Raw genomic sequence first — 21484 nt, forward strand, 5'->3', positions numbered from 1 at the left:
ATCATAATGGGTATCATTTAGATAATGTGACTTATTGCCATGAACCTTTCTCTATGTTTGCACAAAGTAACCCCTTTGGTGAACTGTTTAAAAATGCTTTTTCTTGTGGTTAGGAGTTTGGTCTCTGTTCATAAGATTCCGTGTAAGACTTGTTCAGTGTCAGTGAGTGATTTAATATTTAACGTCATATCGACAATTGTTCAGTATTACTGCTTGACAAGTATTAGATGAGCCAGCGCAGTGAAAGCGTTTGTGACAAACAGGCGGAGCAAGTAATCTGGATGAATACACTTGGTTGCTACAGGTAGCTTGGCGATTAAGCACGTGCAATACATGCTAACCGTTGCGTGAAATCAATACCGTTAATGTTTAACACGAGTCTCGTAGAGCGATTTAGTTCAGCAAGACACCATCACTACACGATTCGCACGACGAAATTGAACTTTTCAATATTTAGAAGACATTCTGTTTCCCTCTTGTTTCAAATGGAATGGTCTAGACGGCGTTCCCACATATGCAAACTGGGATCATTTGTCAGGTCGTGGCTCATCTAATACTTGTCAAGCAGTAGTATTGCCACCATATTATGTCCATTAAATGTATACAATAGTTACCTCCACAATATCACCTGATGTTCCTGAGCGGTGGGGTAGCCATGTGCTTAAAGTGTTCACTCGTGATGCCGAAGACTAAGGTTCGATTCCCCACAAGGGCACAGTGTGTGAGAGCCATTCCTCACTGTGATATTGCTGGAGTATTGCTAAAAGCTGCGTATACTCTGTCACGTGGCGTTTCCCATAAAGATAAAATACCAGTGGATATCCAGCAGCCTATCCAGTGTCTGTTGTAAGAGGAGACGAGATGGGTGGTCAGACTCACTGACTTTGACCGTGACATCTTGCCCAGGTAGCTTGATTATTTACATCCACTGAATTGAATATCGTAAATACGCTATTCAATTCAGGAGTGAGTGAGTATGGTTTTACTCCGTTTGTTGCAATATTCCAGCAATATCACTGCCGAGAACACCAGGAATGGACAGGTGGAGAATCGAACCCGGATCTTCAGCCTGACGAGCGAGCGCCTTAACTACTAGGCTACCCCCAGCGCCCTTAATTTCGTTGAAAGCGGCGATAACAGTACATAACATGACCAGTTTATGCTTTAGATTCGTTGTCATCATCATCAAATACAAAGTTCATCTGCCCCGTCGATGTGAGTGAAGGCTTCTACCCAGATTATTCCAATGGCTGTCCAACAAAACAGTTCTACAAATGTCGCGGCGGCGAGGTCCAATCCATGACGTGCGAAACGGGCCTATTCTTCAACGAGGGCGCAGACAAATGCGACAACGCCACAAACATACCGTGTGGCGCCATCTTGTTCTGTCCGCCATCTTTAAATTATGGCGTCTATGCAGACTACAGCAGTGGTTGTCCGCCTAAAAGCTTCATTCGCTGTTTTGGAGGCTTTGGGGGCGAATCGATCAAGGTTGAGTATTCATGCCCAGATGGTTTGTTCTATAACGAAGGAATTAAAACCTGTGACTACAGTAAAAACGTACCGTGTCTTACAAATAAAAAGGACTGATCTCTGATGGTGTTTTCCTTATATAACCACGCCTATAATAGACAAATAACCCGTGGTCCGTTTGCTGCAAAATCGTACCGATTAAATGGCACATATATACTCATAGAAACGAATATGGCAGCAAATAAAGTGCAAGTGCTCCTTCAGTTTTTTCCTGGTTTCCTCTGGAAATTAAGAACACTTGCACTTTCACGTGTTCCCTTATTCGTTTCTATGAGTATGTCTACATTCGAAACAATGAATCGTCTTAAATGGTAAAATGGTAAATACCAAATCGTCACTATAATTTCACTCACTGGCATGATAAAGGGGAAACGTTTAATCACCGAAGGATCGTGTAGACGTTGAATGAAGACAAAAGTAATGTCGCTTCTATTTGATCATCGAGAATTGGGTTAAATAAGCGTCGTTAGAAGCGGTTAAAAGTGGATCGGATGGTCACTTGGAGCGACTTGCAATATAGAATATATGCTTTTATCAGCAGTTTCATTTTGTTCTAAGGGAGATCACCGTGAACGCATTACCCTACGGCATCCTGTGACCTAGATCACACACAGCAATATATTCCATAGAACAGGATCAATGCGACTATCAAAACACACACACACAAGATACACCCAAAATACATGCCATGGGCACCCTTTGTATCACGAAGGCTTGCATTTCGAGATATACTACAAAAGAAACGCATAGGCGATTTGTATTTTTAGAAATCTATTAATCACCTATTGTGTTTAAACAATAGTTACAATATGTAACAAAAGTGTTGATAACATGATTTTACACAACTGCACAAGTACATAATCGAATTTACCTGATACTGTTGATTTTGATGCGATTTTTGACAAGGAATAGACAGGCATCGCCACAACGACGCAAGAGAAATCACCCTCCACTTGAAATTTTGCAGCAAAGAGCATTCACTGTCTGGCAATGAAATCCAGATTACTTTCAGAAATTGGCATTCGTATTGAAGGAGTTTCAAGGTCAAATCACAACGTTACATCTTGACTCTGCGACAGGGAACATCACCATTGAAAGACTGCATGCTGGAGATTACCAGTCGTCTGTTGCCAGGCGTCTGAATGTTAGTCTGAGCAAGCTATCACCGCTTGCAGCTCTTTACAACAACAACAGGAATAACAAATGACCGTCCCCTACAGCAGGCCTGAGTTGCCACTTCAGCCCAAGATCGGTACATCAGGGTACTGCAGTTGCTCGATCGTACTGCCACGGCTGAGAGCATAGCAGCCAGGGTGCCTGGACTCTAGAGGATATCCAGTCAAACTGTACGGAACAGGTTGACAGAGATTGGTCTTAGGAAACCCGAAGACGGGGTCGTGCTACGTCGTCACCATCGCGCTCAGTGTCTCCTTTATATAAAAGTATCCACTTGGTTAAGTAAACATTACTTTCTTCAAAACTGGTGTAGAAGTTTGATGCACTAAAATCTGTTTGTGACGAGTTACACATTTTAGAAAATACAACATTTTCGCAACAGATTTCTCGTCTATGCGTTTCTTGTTTGGATAGTATATATACGCGATTTTCGCACATTCACCACCAGATATCAGCCCACACCGCTGAGGAGGTAGAGTAGTCTAGTGATAAAAGCGTTCGTTCATCGAGGCAACACTCGGGTTCGAAGACCATTTCTGATGATATTGCTGAACTATTATCCAAAGAGGCGAAAAACCGCATTCATTCACTGCCTCAGCTCACACTGCGTTAGTCACGTGACGCATAAAGAAAACGTTCAGTCAAGTGGTAGGGTAGGGTTCGTGACATGCAGCAGATTGACTTTCGCCTCAGAATAATCTGACGCCCCACCAGTCTCATTAAAATCAGATCTGGCTGGTCGTGGCCGTTGCACAAAGATCCCGTTATAGGTCACAACTGAACGACCTTTCATCTGATCTGTCAGAGTCTCGCTTAAACAGAACGTCCGAATGTGTTTTTTTATCAATCGACAAAGGTTAACGTGGGACATTCCGAACAACAGTTACGGGCGATACGACTGACTCCGAATGACAGACATCCACCGAGTTTCTACGGCTCACTGGAAGTACTGACAAACAATGTCATCTATCTATTAAACTTTCCAGAATTTCTTTTGCTCAGTTCCTTATTTTCAATCCATTGTTTTCAATCTGAAAGTCCTCATTTTGAAACGAGTGCCGCAAAATTCGTGTAATCTACTCTGACGTGACCTTTATACAATTGCAGTATGTAAAAATCGTGGAAAACGTGTGGTCATTTTGACATTACAAAAAAGATGGTTAACACATAATGTGTGTTGCCATAAGTGTATTCAATCTGTGACGATCTCGTGCGCATGCTTTAGAGATTTTACGTGCGCTACCCAACAGGTTTAGGGGGTCATCAGAAAGCGAACTATAGATTGCCCTCGTGATAAAGCGATCCCATCGGGATAACCACGCAACGCTGACATGCCAAACCTTGACGCAACTTAGCCTTGCCATTACAATATAGGTCATATGTACACAGGCGCTCAGTTGAGAACTCGGGTCTGTCTCAGTCGTATATAAAGGACGAGTACATCGTATGCAATGTTTCTGTAGTGTAAAGGGCTATCATGGATATCCTTGGCATCGTAGACCTTCCATTGTGGTTGGTTCTCATCAGTCTCCTTGGCCTGCTTTTTTACTGGTACGTACGAACTACTACTACTAATACTACTACTGCTGCTGCTGCTGCTGCTGCTACTACTACTGCTACTACTACTGCTCTTGTTGTTGCTGTTGTTGCTGAAGTGAAGCCCGGAACGAGTGCCGTTCATTCGTTCGAATGTTAAGTCTAAGCTTTACACTTGGCAGAATTTCTGCGAAATGATTTCCGGACATTGACCTGTATCAGTGACCTTTAAACGAGGGCATGATCGAAGTATACAGGTGCGTTCTCGCGGTACAACTTGTGACGACTTGTAGTAACAGCTCGTACATCCGGCTTAGTTGCAACAACAGCAACAAAAAATCAAACCTGAATGATTTTATATGACATACAATTAGTTGCGTTAAGACAAATGACACGACCTATTTCGCAGCCCGTCAGCCTGTCAGATCGCTCAGCTGTACGTCTGCCTCAGAGTGACGTCCCTTTGTTTGTGTTGTCATCATGCTGGAGACTCGACATAAGAAACTTGATCTCACCGGACAAAAAACTGAACAGTCTTTGAACTGGGGATTCGGTTGCGACCTCACCAATTTTCCAGCGGGATAACATGTTCTTAATAAACTGAACTTCCACAATAAAATCAGTTTTATCCAGATCGTGCTGACTCTCACAAGTACATGCATTCGCTGTACGACTGGAATACCTACAGAGGTGATATTCAACTCTATTTCACTTGGCAGTGTGACCTTGATCTAGCAACGGAACCGCTTAAAAATACAACCATATATTGGTCGTGAACAGCTAAGTCCAGTTTTCCAAACCTTTATTAACATTTGTTTCCTATTTTATGCATTAAATAATTTACATATGGTTTATTTATTCTCACAAGAACAAGTTTATTCAGTACAGAACCAATCCGTTGTTGTTTTGGTTAGAACTGATCCTCACCAACTAACGGGACTGGGTGGTCAGGCTAGCTGAATTGGCGCGGAGACGTGTCTCTGGCGCTTGGTCTTGTCTTGTTTGACGGCCCTCATATGTCTCTGACAGTAGGTCCCGTCTTGACTCCTGCACCATTCATCGGTCTCTGACGCTTGATTTTGTCTTGACTGACGGAGCCCCATGTGTTTCTAACAGTAGGTCCTCTCTTGATAGGTGGACCCTTCATGGGTCTCTGACGCTTGGTCTGGTCTTCACCGTTGGACCCGCATGTGCCTCCGATGGTAGGCCGTCTTCACTTGGACCCTTCATAGGGCTCTGACGCTTGATATGGTCTTGACTGTTAGACCTGCAAAGGTCTCTGACGGCAGGTCTGGTCTTGACTGACGGACTCACAGAGGCCACAGATGCTCCCCAATAGCGTTGAATTACTCATATATTTTGATTGCACTGTAAAAATTGTACCTGTCTAAATTGTACTCACTTCCCTTTCATGCCAAGCAATGTTCCAACTGCTCCAGCCTTTGGTGATAACATTTCAAAACTTTTGAGGTGCAGCTGAGCGTGCTCTGTTTATGAGAGCGTCACGCCACTCTTGTCCAGAAGTCGTTTCATCAAGGTAGTAACATTCAAGGCCTCAGTGACGTTTTCAGGAAATTTTATGGTAGACATGTGGAGGAAATATCCAGATTTGATGCAGCAGTGACACGAATGATTTCCAATTCCCTATTTGACTTATCTTACGACCCCGATGTATTTCAGGTGAACAAATAACTAGATTTAGCAAATGTCTATGACGGATATCACTGTGGTGTCATCTCTATACATTCTCATTGTGATTCATAAAGTCATCGAATGGCGTGGTGACAATCACTGGCTTGTCTGGTTCAAACCCGATTTGTTTACAAACATTATACATCTGTAATATATACTCATGACAGCTTCAGAGATTTCCTCTTTACGTCTAAACTATTTCGTCATTTCAGCAACAACAAAGTCGTTATCTTCAATAGAGTGAGTGAGTGAGTGAGTTTAATTTTACGCCACACTCAGCAATATTCCAGCTATATGGCGGCGGTCTGTAAATAATCGAATCTGGACCAGACAATCCAGTGACCAACAACATGAGCATCTATCTGCGCAGTTGGCAACCGATAACATGTGCCAACCAAGTCAGCGAGCCTGACCACACGATTAGCCGCCTCTTACGACAATCATAGTCTCCTTTTATGGCAAGCATGGGTTGTTGAAGGCCTATTCTACCCCGGGACCTTCACGGGTCATCTTCAACAGACAATCAGAATGATTATCAGTAGTATCCCACATTTGGAATAAATTGTCAAAGCGAGAAAAACATTCATAAGTAGCTGTACGTTTTTCATGTGCATTGGAGACAGTATAAACTAGGGCTGACTTGTGACTTGTTTGACACATGTCATCGGTTCCCAATTGCACAGATCGATGCTCATGCTGTTGATCACTGGATTGTCTGGTCCAGACTCGATTATTTACAGACCGCCGCCATATAGCTGGAATATTGCTGAGTGCGGCGTAAAACTAAACTCACTCACTCACTTCTTTCCGGTAATCACAAAAACCACAACATACGGCACCCTCAGAGTCAAGCTGCTAATCGCCAGCACACCATGTCAGCCCCCTAACCCGCTCAGTGGAAATCGAGGTGGCTCAGCGGATGGGACTCCCCCATCAGTACTAGAATTTGTACTTTACTTAGAAAGTGAAACCCAAATTTGACATATGTCATATATTGCATTTGACTACTCTCTAAATGGCACTGTGTAATCAAAAAACCACTAAATCTGAATCTGACAAAGAAAACCAATCCTTTAAATCATTGCAAAGTCACTGGTTTTCACGACTTCAGGAGACGAAATTCGTGATATAGTTCTCCACTAATCAAAAACATACAAATATCAGTTTTGACCAATTATTTTCAAGCTGTTGGGCTTACCAGATTTTCGAACTTTATTGTATTAGACAACACGTCTATAGAAAGAAAAAAATCCAACCAATAGCGTTCTTGTGATAGGTAGGACAGTCCTTTTTAAGTTACCACAAATGCATTACAGTGCATGTACTTCCCGAAATTAGGATATCTCAAACTTGTGGTTTGAATAATAGTTTCCAAGCTGTTGGATACAGAAGAATATCACATGTTAAATGAAAATAAACGTTTCAAAAGAAAGGAACCGATAGTTTTCAAGTATTTGGTTAAACAAAAATGTCTTCTGACTAACTGGTGGTCGGAGTGACGACAAGGCGGATGTGTAATGATGTTATTCATTTTTCTGTAATGCCCTGGTCTATCTGCCAGATTTTGGATCGTACCCAGTTTATATGTTACGAGTACCATAGAAATATTGCCGTTGCGGGAGAATGCCTCTATAAAAGATAAAGTCTCATGGGTCAGAGACGCTTGGTCTTGTCTTGACTGGTTACCGCCCATATTCTTGCACATACGTTTATGGTATTTCTAAAATTTTGTAATTTCATGTCGGTTTGTTTTTTTTCACAGGTATGCGACACGCCCCTATTACTTGTTTGCATCACTCAACATCCCCGGTCCTAAACCTATACCCTTGTTTGGTAATCTGCTGTCGGAAACAAAACAGGTGCGTGCTTAAAGTATCAGTCACTCTGTGGGGATGTAGGATCAGAGTTGGCCAGGGTATTTCATCCTTGTCACGGGACTGCTCTATGGTGGGGATACATCTGTGAAGATCCGGGTTAATGTAAGAGGCGACCAACGGCAAATGGTGGTCAGGCTCTCTGACATGGTTGACACATATCCTCGTAGACAGTTATGTAGCTTAATGCTCATGTTGTTGATCACTGGATTGTCTGTTCCAGATTGTTTACATACCGCTACCATATAGCTGAACTATTGCTGAGGCAGCGTTAAACAAACAAACAAACAAACACACAAAGAAATATAATGGGGACCGGGTGGACAGGGTTGGATCGCCTCCTATGCTTCATCTGTCGATTATTGACCGCCTTCCTTAGTGTAGTGGAAGATTCACAAGGTTACAGCCAAGTTTCGAAATGTGATCAGTATCTGTTCTACCATACAATCTTGCAAGACGTTGCATTTTCACAATTTACAAAATTTACACAAAAATGTTATGAACATAGATTCACTGACATTCATTCCAAATACGTGTCGAGTGAATAACACCAAAGCTGGATAAGTGCATTTGCGAATCTGCTTTTTGATCTTACTCCATGTTGTGTAGGGGCAGTGGAGTAGCCTAGTAGTTAGAGCGCTCGATCGTCACGCCGACGACCCAGGTTCGATTCCCCACATGGGTACAATGTGCCAAGCCCATTTCTGGTGTCCCCCGCCGTGATATTGCTCACTCACCCATGAATATGATACTACAGCGGGACGTGGTCAAATGTTTGTTATTATTTTCTCTAAGGGATTCCATGCGGCCCATCAACAGTGGCTGAGGCAATATGGAGATATTGTAGGGTATGTATTATCAGACTCTTACTGCAGTGCCATTTTGAAATTCTATTTTGAATATCATAAATATACAATTAAATTTGATTTATGATACATAATGTAAGTCTTTTATAGATGATATGTAATAGTTTCTCTCTGAGCGACCATAGTGATGGTTTTTCTTAAAAGCTTTTATTTTACCAAACATTATAATAGTAAGAATTTAAGTATGACGTCCAGGTTCTACGAGGGCCATCACCCATGCATGCTGGTCGCAGACAAAGCCATGCTTAAAGAGATAATGGTTAAACAGTTCAACAGCTTCAGGAATAGGCGGGTAGGTTTGATGTAAAGATGTTTTTGTAACTTTGTATTAGATTTAAAATTAATCTTCAGCAACCCATGCTTGTCGTAAGAGGCGACTTAAGGGATCGGCTGGTCAGGCTCGCCGACTTAGTTGACACATGACATCATATCCCAGATGCTCAAGCTGTTGATCACTGGATTGTCTGGTCCAGATTCGATTATTTACAGATTGCTGGAATATTGCTGGTGTTAAACAGCAACTAAACTTAACCTGTGTTAGATATTGACATACGACTTCCTGGACACGACCATAATTAAAGTGTCCTATATTCATGATACGGGGAGGGTATCAATGACGTCATGCGCCGGAGATGACCTTCCCACAAGTATTCCAAGGGGAGACAGTTTGAACATTCGTTGTGTCAGTTTTTCAGCTTTACTTGCAGCCTCTTGGAAGCATAAGTGGCTATCCGATGAGTCACGGCATCATGCAACAAAGGGATGAGGACTGGAAGCGGTCTCGGAGTATCCTCACGCCGACCTTCAGTTCAGCTAAACTCAGACAGGTCAGAGGTGAAGGTCAACCTACTATCGTTAAAGGGAGACTTCGCGCAACAGCGTGGTGTCGGCTTCCGGTATAGGCGTAGAGGTTGAGAAAACTAGCCCATGTGATACTGAGATAACGTCTTTGTGTGATTGGGACAATCAATGATTACCCTTCAGTACGTCAACGTACATTGACGTAGCACGTATACAACACTTTCGTGAACAGTCTGCCCTGAAATCAAACATTGTGTGAATACATGTTTTCCTTGAGCTGTAGCGAATTGTGTTGCGTCATATAGATATGGTACATAATAGCAGGATGGTGGCTTGTTTTTGATTGAGAGTTGTCTTTCAAGAGGAAGTGAGATGTTTGCAGATGTTTGTTTCAAATAATTAATGAGAAAAACAAATGTTTCTTAAACACCATCACACCTGTAACACGAGGATATTTACAAAAAGTCAATTAGGCATTACCAGGATATTAAGTGAATTGTCAGAATGACCGGTAGGAATAGTACGCAGAGCTACAAAACATTGTCTCATGTTGTTCATGACCCTTCGCCCAGGTGTGTGAACTGGTCAGCACATGCAGCGACACGCTTGTGGCCAACTCAAGGAAAGTTGCAAAAGAAGGTCGTGAAGTGGAGCTGAAAGAGTGAGTACGTTCATATTTCGCTAATCCTGATCACCTGAACAAGGCCGCCGGAAGAACGACGTGGCAGGATCCGCTGATCTTGAGATCAAAACCCGGATTCCCCCTGCATTATTTGATTGTTGGTTTTTCATCATCGGTGTGATAAATATCTCCATCTCCGTCGTAAGATACCTTTGTATGGATTCCTTCCGTATCTAGTCTTTCGTTTGACCATAAAATGTCTACTTCCGATTTCAGTTGTAAATATGCTTAATCTCTTATACCCGTAAAGATCCGGGTTAGAATGGGTCTTCAGCAACATGCTTGTAAGAGAGTGAGACGACTAATGGAATCGGGTGGACAGTCTCGCTGCCTTGATTGACATATGGCATAGTATCCCAGTTGTCTAGACAGATTCTCATGATCCCAGACACATGATTTTCTGGTCCTGGGTCAATATTTACAGACCGCCATTATCGCTGGAAAAACGCGGCCTTAAACAACAAACAAAATAAACTTTGGAACTTTGTTTTAAAAATTACTTCGTTTTAGTCACTTCTCCGCCTTCACTCTGGACGTGATTGCAAGCTCAGCGTTTGGTCTTCAGATCGACTCCCAGAGTAACCCGGATGACAGCTTCATCAAACACGCCAAGAATCTCACCAATGTAAAATTCGCTGGTCTGCTCTTCATGTCTTATTGTAAGCATTACCTGTGGGGTTTAGGAATAACGCGTCCTAACTGCCATGTCTCTTACAGAATAACATTGTGTGGAAAGACAGTTAAGTTTGAATTCACGTAACTCGACCTCGTTTATTTGGATAAATCAGTCTAAGTAAACTTGGTCTCAGTGTATTTCGTTACACTCCACCACTTAGTCTAACAAAACCTGGTAGAAGGTCGCATCAGGTAACCTTTGAGCAACCAATGACGGTCCAATCAAGTACGAGACGGTTAAACAGATTTAACTAATCCGACAAAGGCTACTATTTAGGGATCTGAGGGACTTTTAAAATATTCAGGTCACTGACACAGATCTCCCCATAAACAAAAATCCGCATATAACACAGTTATTTGACCTGTATTATATACGTTTTGGGGTTTCTGTTGGCATGGTTACCATTAGCTAATATTTCTGCAAGATAACATCCTTGAATATTGTCAAAAACACTAGTTTCAGCGACTGTTTACTCACCGTTGTGAGTGTCATGGCTGTACGTACGCCTTGTGCATCACCCGGGAGCGATCGTACGCTAAATAGCATTCGGAATCGTTCGGTTACGAACCTTTTCGAGATAAGATGTTCATAGGGGTTGTGCGAATGTGCACTTTCGCGATTTGGTAAACCGTGTTCCGATTGGTCAGTCTCAAAGGTTACCTGACGCGACATCCCATAAGGTTTTGTTAGACTCAGTGGTGGAGTGTAACGAAAAGTTCTGAGGATAAGTTTACTTAGACTGTTGGATGAATGTAGATAGCACATCCTGGATTGATAGGGTAAAATTCTCCATATGGCCAATAGATCAGAGGTGCTTGCCCGTCACTGAATATACCAGTTCTAACCTAGCACGATCTGGATATTAACACAGTTAAGCTCTCCATTTATAACAGGTGCTTTCCTGTCACTGAATATACCAGAATCTTTGAATGGCATTTAGAAGTGATATACATAATGACACGAGTTTTTCATGGGTGACAATTTCTTTATAGTGAAGAGTCACGACGTTTCGAAGTATATTCTTACTTCTTCATCTGATATATTCTTACGTCTTCATCTGATATATTCTTACGTCTTCATCTGATATATTCTTACTTCTTCATCTGATATATTCTTACGTCTTCATCTGATATATTCCTACGTCTTCATCTGATATATTCTTACTTCTTCATCTGATATATTCTTACGTCTTCATCTGATATATTCCTACGTCTTCATCTGATATATTCTTACTTCTTCATCTGATATATTCTTACTTCTTCATCTGATGTATTCTTACTTCTTCATCTGATATATTCTTACTTCTTCATCTGATATATTCTTACGTCTTCATCTGATATATTCTTACTTCTTCATCTGATATATTCTTACTTCTTCATCTGATATATTCTTACGTCTTCATCTGATATATTCTTACTTCTTCATCTGATATATTCTTACGTCTTCATCTGATATATTCCTACGTCTTCATCTGATATATTCTTACTTCTTCATCTGATATATTCTTACTTCTTCATCTGATATATTCTTACGTCTTCATCTGATATATTCTTACTTCTTCATCTGATATATTCTTACGTCTTCATCTGATATATTCTTTCGTCTTCATCTGATATATTCTTACGTCTTCATCTGATATATTCTTACGTCTTCATCTGATATATTCTTACTTCTTCATCTGATATATTCTTACTTCTTCATCTGATATATTCTTACGTCTTCATCTGATATATTCTTACGTCTTCATCTGATATATTCTTACGTCTTCTTACTTCTTCATCTGATATATTCTTACGTCTTCATCTGATGTATTCTTACGTCTTCATCTGATATATTCTTACGTCTTCATCTGATATATTCTTACGTCTTCATCTGATATATTCTTACTTCTTCATCTGATATATTCTTACTTCTTCATCTGATATATTCTTACGTCTTCATCTGATATATTCTTACTTCTTCATCTGATATATTCTTACTTCTTCATCTGATATATTCTTACTTCTTCATCTGATATATTCTTACGTCTTCATCTGATATATTCTTACTTCTTCATCTGATATATTCTTACGTCTTCATCTGATATATTCTTACGTCTTCATCTGATATATTCTTACTGCTTCATCTGATGAAGAAGTAAGAATGTACTTCGAAACGTCGTGACTCTTCACTATAAAGAAGTAATTATCCATAAAAAAACTTGTGTCTTTACTGAATATACCAGTTCTATATTCAAGAACTGTTTTTCATTATCTCGATCTCCAAAGCGTTCGTAAACATTACGACCTGTCGTATAGTTTATCGTAAGCTTACGAATGACGTTGCGGTACGAATCAGGACCCAGGTCAATGCTGGTGACAATGTTTCTGAACATATCAACTGAGGGGCAGCAGAATTTATACTGAGATTGTTCTTATGCAGTTAAGACACTGAGAAAAGCGTGTCGAATTGGACTATATGTATATAACAATCTGCGACAGTTATTGAAAATCAGATCGTTGGCAGGGTATTCCAGTAAAACCACAATGGTTCAATAGAGACTGGAGTGAAAATGACTTTACAAGAACATGACGTGTTTCAGACATTAAAAAGATCAAATATGTTGATTCAAAAAATAGCTTTTTAAGAGAATAGGTCAGTCAGTGAGTATAGTTTTCCTCCGTTGTTAGCAATGCAGCAATATCACGGCTGTGAATCAGGAATGGGCTTCACATTGCGTACCTGTGTGGGGAATCGAACCCTGGTCTTCATCGTGACGACCAATGCTTTATCCTAGAGGCTACCCCACCGTCCCTTACGTTATAAGATATCCACCATAACTTGAGGATTATTAGCAATAGTTTTATCTTTTAACGTGTTAACAAAGACAGCTTGTACAAGTATTCTTTGAGTGCTGACTAAAAGCAAAAAAAGGTCATCTGTGGGATCTATTATTAGCATATAAAGCTGACATGTAAGTTTCTTTTGTCCCTCAGTATATGTCCACATGGTGATGTACTTTCTAGTTTTAGTGCCATTCGTGCTGCCGCTGTTCAAGTTGCTCAACCTGTCAGTTGCACCTAAAGAGCCATTGGACTTTTTCCTCAAGGTCGTGGACCATGCTGTCAAGGCCAGACAATCTGGAGAAGAGGTAAGCTTACCGTAAAATTCCCAGCCCTTGAATAAAATTTTGACTGTACGTTTGTATCTGCTACTGTCTGTGGGTGAGTGAGTGAGTGAGTATGGTTTCACGCCATTTTCAATATTCCAACAATGTCACAACTGAAGACACCAGAAATGGGCTTTACACATTGTAGCTATGTGGGGAATCGAACCCAGATTTTCAGCAAGCGAACGCGTTAACCACAAGAACATACTACCGACCCTACACACAAGCCAAGACGAGTGCGTGAGCTTTTAGCAATACACCAACAATATCGCTGCGGAGGACACCAGAAATGGGCTTCACATATGTCTCTGTGGGGAATCGAACCCGGGTCTTCAGCGTGACGAGCAAACACCTTAAACTCTAGGCTACCCAACCATCTCAAACAAACAAGAATGTGTATTTGTTTCCATATTACATGCATGTGACATCTGTGTCTTCAGACTCGGGCAGATCTGCTACAGTTGATGGTAAATGCCCACCACGAGGATTCGGGAACGGTTGAGCCAGAGGATGACCTCAGTAGCAGTCTCCAGTATGAAGTTAAGGGGATGAAGAAAGGTCTGTAGCGGTTTGGATCCCTAACTATAATTAGTCTTAGTTGAGGGGTCAATGTCAGTGACGGGGAAATTGTCAGTCCCGCCTTACAGTAGCTGTTGTCTGATTGGTTAAATCCGTTCGGCGGTCTCGCGTTTGATTGGACGGTCATAGGTCGCTCAGAGGTTATCCGACGCGACCTCCTACTAGGGTTTGTTAGACTCAGTAGAGGAGTGCAACGAATAACACTGAGACTAATTATATTGCATTCTGATCGGTCTAAATGAAGTTCTTATGATTCATGTTAACCCCACTCAGAGTTTAGTTTAATACCATTGTTGTTCGGCCACAACGAAAATAATAACAAACATTTTACCATACTATGTTCAGTTGTCGTGTCATCTTCACGACTGAGTGAGTTTAAATGTACACCACCTTTAGCAATATTAATGCTATATCACGGCGGGGAACAGCAGAAATTGACTTTCACACATTGTACCGATGTGGGGAATCGAAACCAGGCCTACGGCGTGACGAGCGGACACCAGCCTACCTCACCACCCTGTATCAGTTACAGGGGCCGTCCTATTCCTAGGTAAGGTAACGTGGTCCTTATATGTAGTCGAAACCAAACCAATCTCCTTAACCAAAACCTAACCATGAACATCCGGGTTACAAATTGGTCTTCAGCAGTCCATACGTGTCGAAAGAGACGACTAACGGTATCGGGTGGACAGGCTCGTTGGCTTGGTTGACACATGTCATCGTATTTCAGTCGCATAGATCGTTTATGATGCCGTCAGGGAACTGTTTGGTCCAGACTTGGTTATCTAATGTCATGTGTAGGTGCGAATATTGCTGACGTTGTTGATGGTCCTTCCGTGCAGGACTGACATCCACGGAGATCCTGGCTCATTCGGTGACATTCTTCCTGGCCGGCCACGAGACTACCTCGAGCACCATGTCCTTCGTAGCGTACAACCTTGCCCTTCACCCCCATTGGCAGGAACGGGTTGCCATGGAGATAGACGAGATACTTGGAGAGGTATGCATACATACGGAAGAGTCCTAGTGTCACAGCGGGAACTTTGTTTATCTCATAGTATCTCCTGATTAGGTGATAGCTAAGTCCCAATTAGGAGATGAACATTTCAGACTGTGGCACTAGGACACTTCCGTACTACCATACATACACATGATATATTAAAATCAAGGTATCTTACAACTGTCGTAGGCCACAAAATATTGTTGTTGTCCAGATAAATTAGACTCTGCTTAGTAACCTGTGTTGGCCAGTCAGGTCGAGGCCTGAGTTTCATTCCTTACACTGGTACAATGTGTAAAACCTTTTGTGTGCAGTATCTGGAAAGGATTTGAAAAGGCGGCGTAAATGCATCCTCTTTCCATTTCACCAAACCGCTGGTGGAGGAGACTTGGAACAGACAGAAAGTAACCAGAATCATGCTAACTAGACTGAGTGAGTTTACGCAGTCTTCTAGAAATATCATGGCGGGGGCACTAGACATAGGCTTCTCACATTGTAACCATGTGAGGTATCGAATTCGAATCCCCGGCGTGACTAGCGAACGCTTACTCCAGTAGTCTTCCCTACCAACCCAGACTAATTGGAAAACCATTTTATAACAAGTCATATAAAACCACAGCTCTAGGTTGGACATGCAGACCCGTAAAAGAGACACTTTTGTTATCAAAGACTTGCTGAGCCTCAAAGCAGACGACATTTAACGCTCTTCTTCGCGCTTTCGCAGACTCTCCCCACATATGACAACGTGGGTAAGTTGCAACAACTAGAGATGTGCGTGCTGGAATCTCTGCGCCTCTACCCTCCAGCTGTCAGGTTTGAGCGGGAAGCAGCAGACGACATTGTCATCAATGGCGTCTGTATTCCAAAGAATACCATGGTGATCGCGCCAGTGTTTGCAATGAACCGGGACCCGAATGTGTTTCCAGATCCGGACATTTTCCAGCCAGAGAGGTAACGAGGTTTTACGAAATATATATACTACCCATCGAAAGTTTAGCCTTATATACAGTGGAAGCTGCCTAAACCGGCATTCACTGTGACTGAAGAAATAATCCGATTTAGACAATATGCCGGATTGTACAGCTGATGATTGTACAAGGCACAGACGGGACTGAGATTTTAAGCCAGAGTTCACAACTTGCTGGATCGGACAGATGCCGGTTTTGACAGCTTCCACCTTGTACAATTTCTCCAATAACTTATGGAAACCAAATGTTCTGAAGGCAATTTTGGGTTTCCAATTAAAACTGCTCACCTAAACACACCTTTTGCAAAACTGACCGTATTGCATGAATATATCCAGAGTTGAGTATGAGTGGACGTGAAATGCAAGGTAGTCTGGGGTGGTAAACTATACACTGACCAGTGCCTGTTCGTTGCTATTCGTTCGTTGATGGTGTACGTTCTCATTCGTGTTTAGGCATTTAGATTCAGAATGAATGTGTTGACTTTGCATTAGCGCGTTTAAAGGTTTGTTTCCATAGTTCATTTTCTTCACTTTAAGAGGATCAGTTTCTTATAAATCATCCAGTTATATCACTTATAATAGTTGTCAAGTTTAGTTCATTCTTTAGGTCAAAGGTAAGTTTCAAGTTTTAGTTGATCAGGTTTTCTCTTACTTTTGTAAGAAAGCTCAGCACAACATTAATTTCTGCTGAGCAACACCAAATGCAGGGTTCAGGCAGATGAATTGCACGAGAATCTGGCATCAAACGGTAAGAAGCATGTACAAATATCGTGCATGCGAACAGCTGCGTTTTGGTGTAAAGTTTTGTTATGAATTTGCCAATTTTCGCTGATTTCATCATTTACTGAACTCATGACAGTAACTCTTGCCAACGTTACGAATTCATCAGTTCATCAGTTCATGTGTAAACAGTGCCCTGAAATAGTATGGAATATTCTGCAAAGTCTAGTTTAGGACAGTTGACTGGAGGAAATGGCTACATTTACACTAGTGAGTCTAAACTTTTGATCGATAGTATTTACTCCGAAAAGACAAGTATGCTTTTTAAACCTCGATACACAATTATCCAGGTTTTTGAATATCCATTCAGATTTGACATACACATGTAATACATTATTTAAGATAATCTCAAATTAGTGAGAAATCGAGTTAGTTGTAGCATCGTTTATAACAATACTCTAGTTGTATCATTGCATGCCATATTGTCTGGGGAAAAGGCCCAAAGTGAATGTCTCGCTCATTCGGGAAACCCTCCATGATATGGCATGCAATCTTATCTTTAGATTGTTCATATAATATACTAAGAGAAATAAATAAAGGAACACAGGATAATTCAAGTGTTCCTTTAATAGTTTCCAGTTCTCGTCACCAGCTTTGAATAGCGCTTTGGAAGAAAATCTGAGAATAATTTAAGGAACACTGCCATGAAGTGGTGTTCCCCTTATTTTTTCTCTCAGTATATTTCAAGATATTAAGGGGATACCCCGCCTGATGATACGTAATCCATCCAATCATTGATATATCCACCCATCCCTTCCTCCATCCATCCATCTCGTTTGTTATCGTTTCCACATGGACATTTACGGTGTTCAACACCATCCGCTAACCACCAGGTTCAGCGCTGAGAACAAGTCCCGTCTTAGCCAGTACGACTTCATGCCGTTCGGGATGGGTCCACGGAGCTGCATTGGAATGAGGATGGCCATGGTGGAGACCAAGATGGGACTAGCCAGAATGCTACAACATTTCAAGTTTGTCCGATCTGAACAAACGCAGGTATTTAGTAATGATAGTGACTGAGGGAATTTAGTTTTACGCCACTCTCGGCAATAATCCAGCTACATGGCGGCGGTCTGTACATAATCGAGTCTTGACCAGACAAACCAGTGATCATAATGAGTCTCGATCTACATAATGGGGATACAGTGACATGTGTCAAACAAGTCAGCGAACCTGACTACCCGTTCCCGTTAGTCGCTTTTTACGACAAGCATGGGTTACTGAAGATCAGGACTAAGCCGGATCTTCACGGGTTGTAGCAATGACGAGAATAAGCCATAAACTTACCTTCTTGTCCTGCGCATGGCAAACACCAGCCTTAATAGCTTTTACTGGCCCGCGTAAAAGTCGCCGGTTTCAAAGAAGGTTCTCGCTGCAAGCGATGGTGATGAGGTAACTCAGTGGTTAAAGCGTTCGCTCGTCACGCCGTAGATCAGGGATCGATTCTCTACATGGGTACTACGTGTGAAGCTCATTTCTCTCTCTCTCTCTCTCTCTCCCAGCACACACACACACACACACACACACACACACACACACACACACACACACACACCGTGATATTGTTGGCATATTGTTAAAGACGCCTTATAACCAGACTCACTGGATACTAGCGTGTTTAATGTGGACATGACAACGTTGCAGGTACCGTTGACGTTCCGGAAGTCCACTCTGCTACAACCAGAGAAAGGAATATGGCTCAAACTCCAGTCAAGAAAATAATATCGTTGTTTCATGCAATGTCCTTCATTTGTGAATAAAACAATAACCAAGGCATATCAATATAGATAAACATTCCACTCATGTACCTAGAAATAGCGTTCTATCCGTTTGTTGGTTGTTAAGGTGTGTTGTTTTACGCCGCACTCAGCAATATATCATCTGTATACCCGCGGTCTGTAAATAATTGAATCTAGACCAGACAATCCAGTGATCAACAGCGTTTGTAAAGTTTCGGTTCATGTCAGATGCTGACACTGAGTATAATACAAGCGACCGGATAGCGAATAACCAAAGTTACAAAACTAGCGGGAGTATTTGGTCTATGTTCAAAGTACCCGTGAAGGTTCAGGCTAAAATATTGGCCTTCAGTAACCCAGCTTGTCGTAAGAGGCGACTAACGGGATCGGGTGGTCTGGCTGATTGACTTGTTTGACACATGTCATCAGTTTGCACAGACCGATGCTCATGCTGATCATGGGATTGTCTGGTCCAGACTCGATTATTTACAGACTGCCGCCATATAGCTGCAATATGCCACGTAAAAAGAAACTCAATCACTGTATGTTCAAAGCAGATATGAAAGGTGTTTGGGTTAAATTGACAGCTGCTGACGTGGTGTGTTTTCGGGCAGCGTCTCCGTGTGTGCAAGACATGAACCTTCTGGCGTCTCCAGGTCTGGAATAAAGTTTTGTTCATATTACTGATCAGGAACAATGTTGTTGTTTGTAACTGTTTATCTCTCCGTATTTCTGCTTCTCTTCCATTAGTTTTACTTAAAAGAGAATACTAACGAAAACAAAAGTTGTCATAGAGACAAAAGCTGTCTGTAAGTCACTTTCCGTAATTAAAACTGAACAAAAAGTTTGTAACATCGCAACAAAAAACAAACAAAAACGTATTTCCGACTCCGTGTACGAGACAAATACACACGGTAATCTTAATCCCTGCATATAGGACAATGCCTAGCGAAAACCAATTAGAGCTGAAAAGGAAAATCATCTTGTCTAGTGATATAATGACACCATAGTAATCTCGCGGGCAATGGCGTAGACAGCACAGGTCGGCCCTAACCTGTCTGCTTCCGTTCAGTTTTTCCACATAAATGCTTGCAAGTCAGGCCTTTTCCAAAATGGGAATAGCAGCATGATTATGAACAATTACGAGGGCTGGTCAAAAAGTAGGGGCACATAACCTCTAGACTGGGGACACTATTTAATCTTCGGAGTGTTGTTGGGCAGTGTTCACCATCAGAATTTCCAGTTATTTTACTCAAGTAGATCAACTAGTTCGAAAGCAACAAGTCCTTGAAGCATACTGGGGTATACATGCGAGTACAGCGTGAGAGATGTTGAGGATTTATGATTTTACATGACAATTCTTCGTCTCACGCCTCTCGATTAGCAAAGTGCGTGGAAAACGCTATGCCGGTCAAATCCGCGGCGACTAAACTTCACGGCTTGAATTTGGGTGAGTCGATTGTCATACAAAAAGGAACGTTAGTAATACGTTCTTTAAGGGAGAAATCAAATAAGCGGACTTCCTTACATTGGTTTCAAGTATCTTTGCTGATATCTGGTGATGGGGAAGAGGATGATAACCCATTACAGTCCGTTTGATTCAGAAACGGACCGATGAATTGCACATTTTATCATTGTACAAAATTGTCACATAAATATATACAGTACACATGTTTATCATTTACTAATACCCAACAGCTTCCTTATATTTGAACATTTTCCGGACTCCGCCATAAAAGTTGTTTAAGAAACTATCATCACTGAAAACGCAAAAGTTGTTATCTGTCGCGGCGGGGTGAAACAGCAGAGACGGAACAGCCACTATCTCGTCGTGCACGGGATATACATGCCTGATGAAAAATGAAGTTGAATGCTGAATAATACATTGCCTTGATCGATGCTCATATTAAATCAATCAGTCACCGTCAAATAAGTGGATATTGCTGAGTACCATGTGCATAATCAGACACAAATACATTGATTAAACGCTTGCTACAAATTGTACGTGTAGTAATTATTCTATCCCTCCACCAACCCCTTCTCGTACCGACATAATAGCCGCTGATTAGCCGATACATGGCGACATGTGAGCATTGAATTCACTGGCTAGGGAGAGTGAGCGGTCTTGCTGTTTATCATTCCACGCGTGGACGACGTGGAGAAGAGTCTTTCCCTATGTGCCGTGAAAAAGAGTCTTCCCCTATGTTTCACACACGACCAACTGCTCAGATTGTTACACGGTAAGATATTATCATAATATAATATTAAACACATATAATTGCTGCATATGAAATAGTATTTGAGACTGATTCTTAACTGAAATTAACTACCCAAATTCTTTATGTCAATTTTGTTTCTTTACAGGTGAGACATACACTTAACATTTCAGGTACACATGGTGCACGCTCTTCTACGAAATACTTTAATCACTGTAA

General features: G+C 41.6%; 1 protein-coding gene across 1 annotated transcript; it reads left to right on the forward strand.

Moving 5' to 3' along the window:
• Window positions 1–4029: 4029 nt before the first annotated feature.
• On the forward strand, window positions 4030–19739 carry LOC137261536 (cytochrome P450 3A8-like). The gene is made up of 13 exons (XM_067799296.1): window positions 4030–4260; window positions 7700–7796; window positions 8607–8659; window positions 8873–8969; window positions 9385–9504; window positions 10051–10139; window positions 10671–10819; window positions 13842–13966; window positions 14425–14542; window positions 15406–15563; window positions 16288–16514; window positions 18144–18306; window positions 18955–19739. Exons 1-13 carry the CDS (start codon window positions 4187–4189, stop codon window positions 19030–19032), a joined length of 1548 nt encoding a protein of 515 aa, XP_067655397.1. The 5' UTR covers window positions 4030–4186; the 3' UTR covers window positions 19033–19739.
• Window positions 19740–21484: the final 1745 nt, after the last annotated feature.

This window comes from Haliotis asinina, chromosome 14, assembly GCF_037392515.1.
Source record: "Haliotis asinina isolate JCU_RB_2024 chromosome 14, JCU_Hal_asi_v2, whole genome shotgun sequence".
NCBI classification, from domain to species: domain Eukaryota; kingdom Metazoa; phylum Mollusca; class Gastropoda; order Lepetellida; family Haliotidae; genus Haliotis; species Haliotis asinina.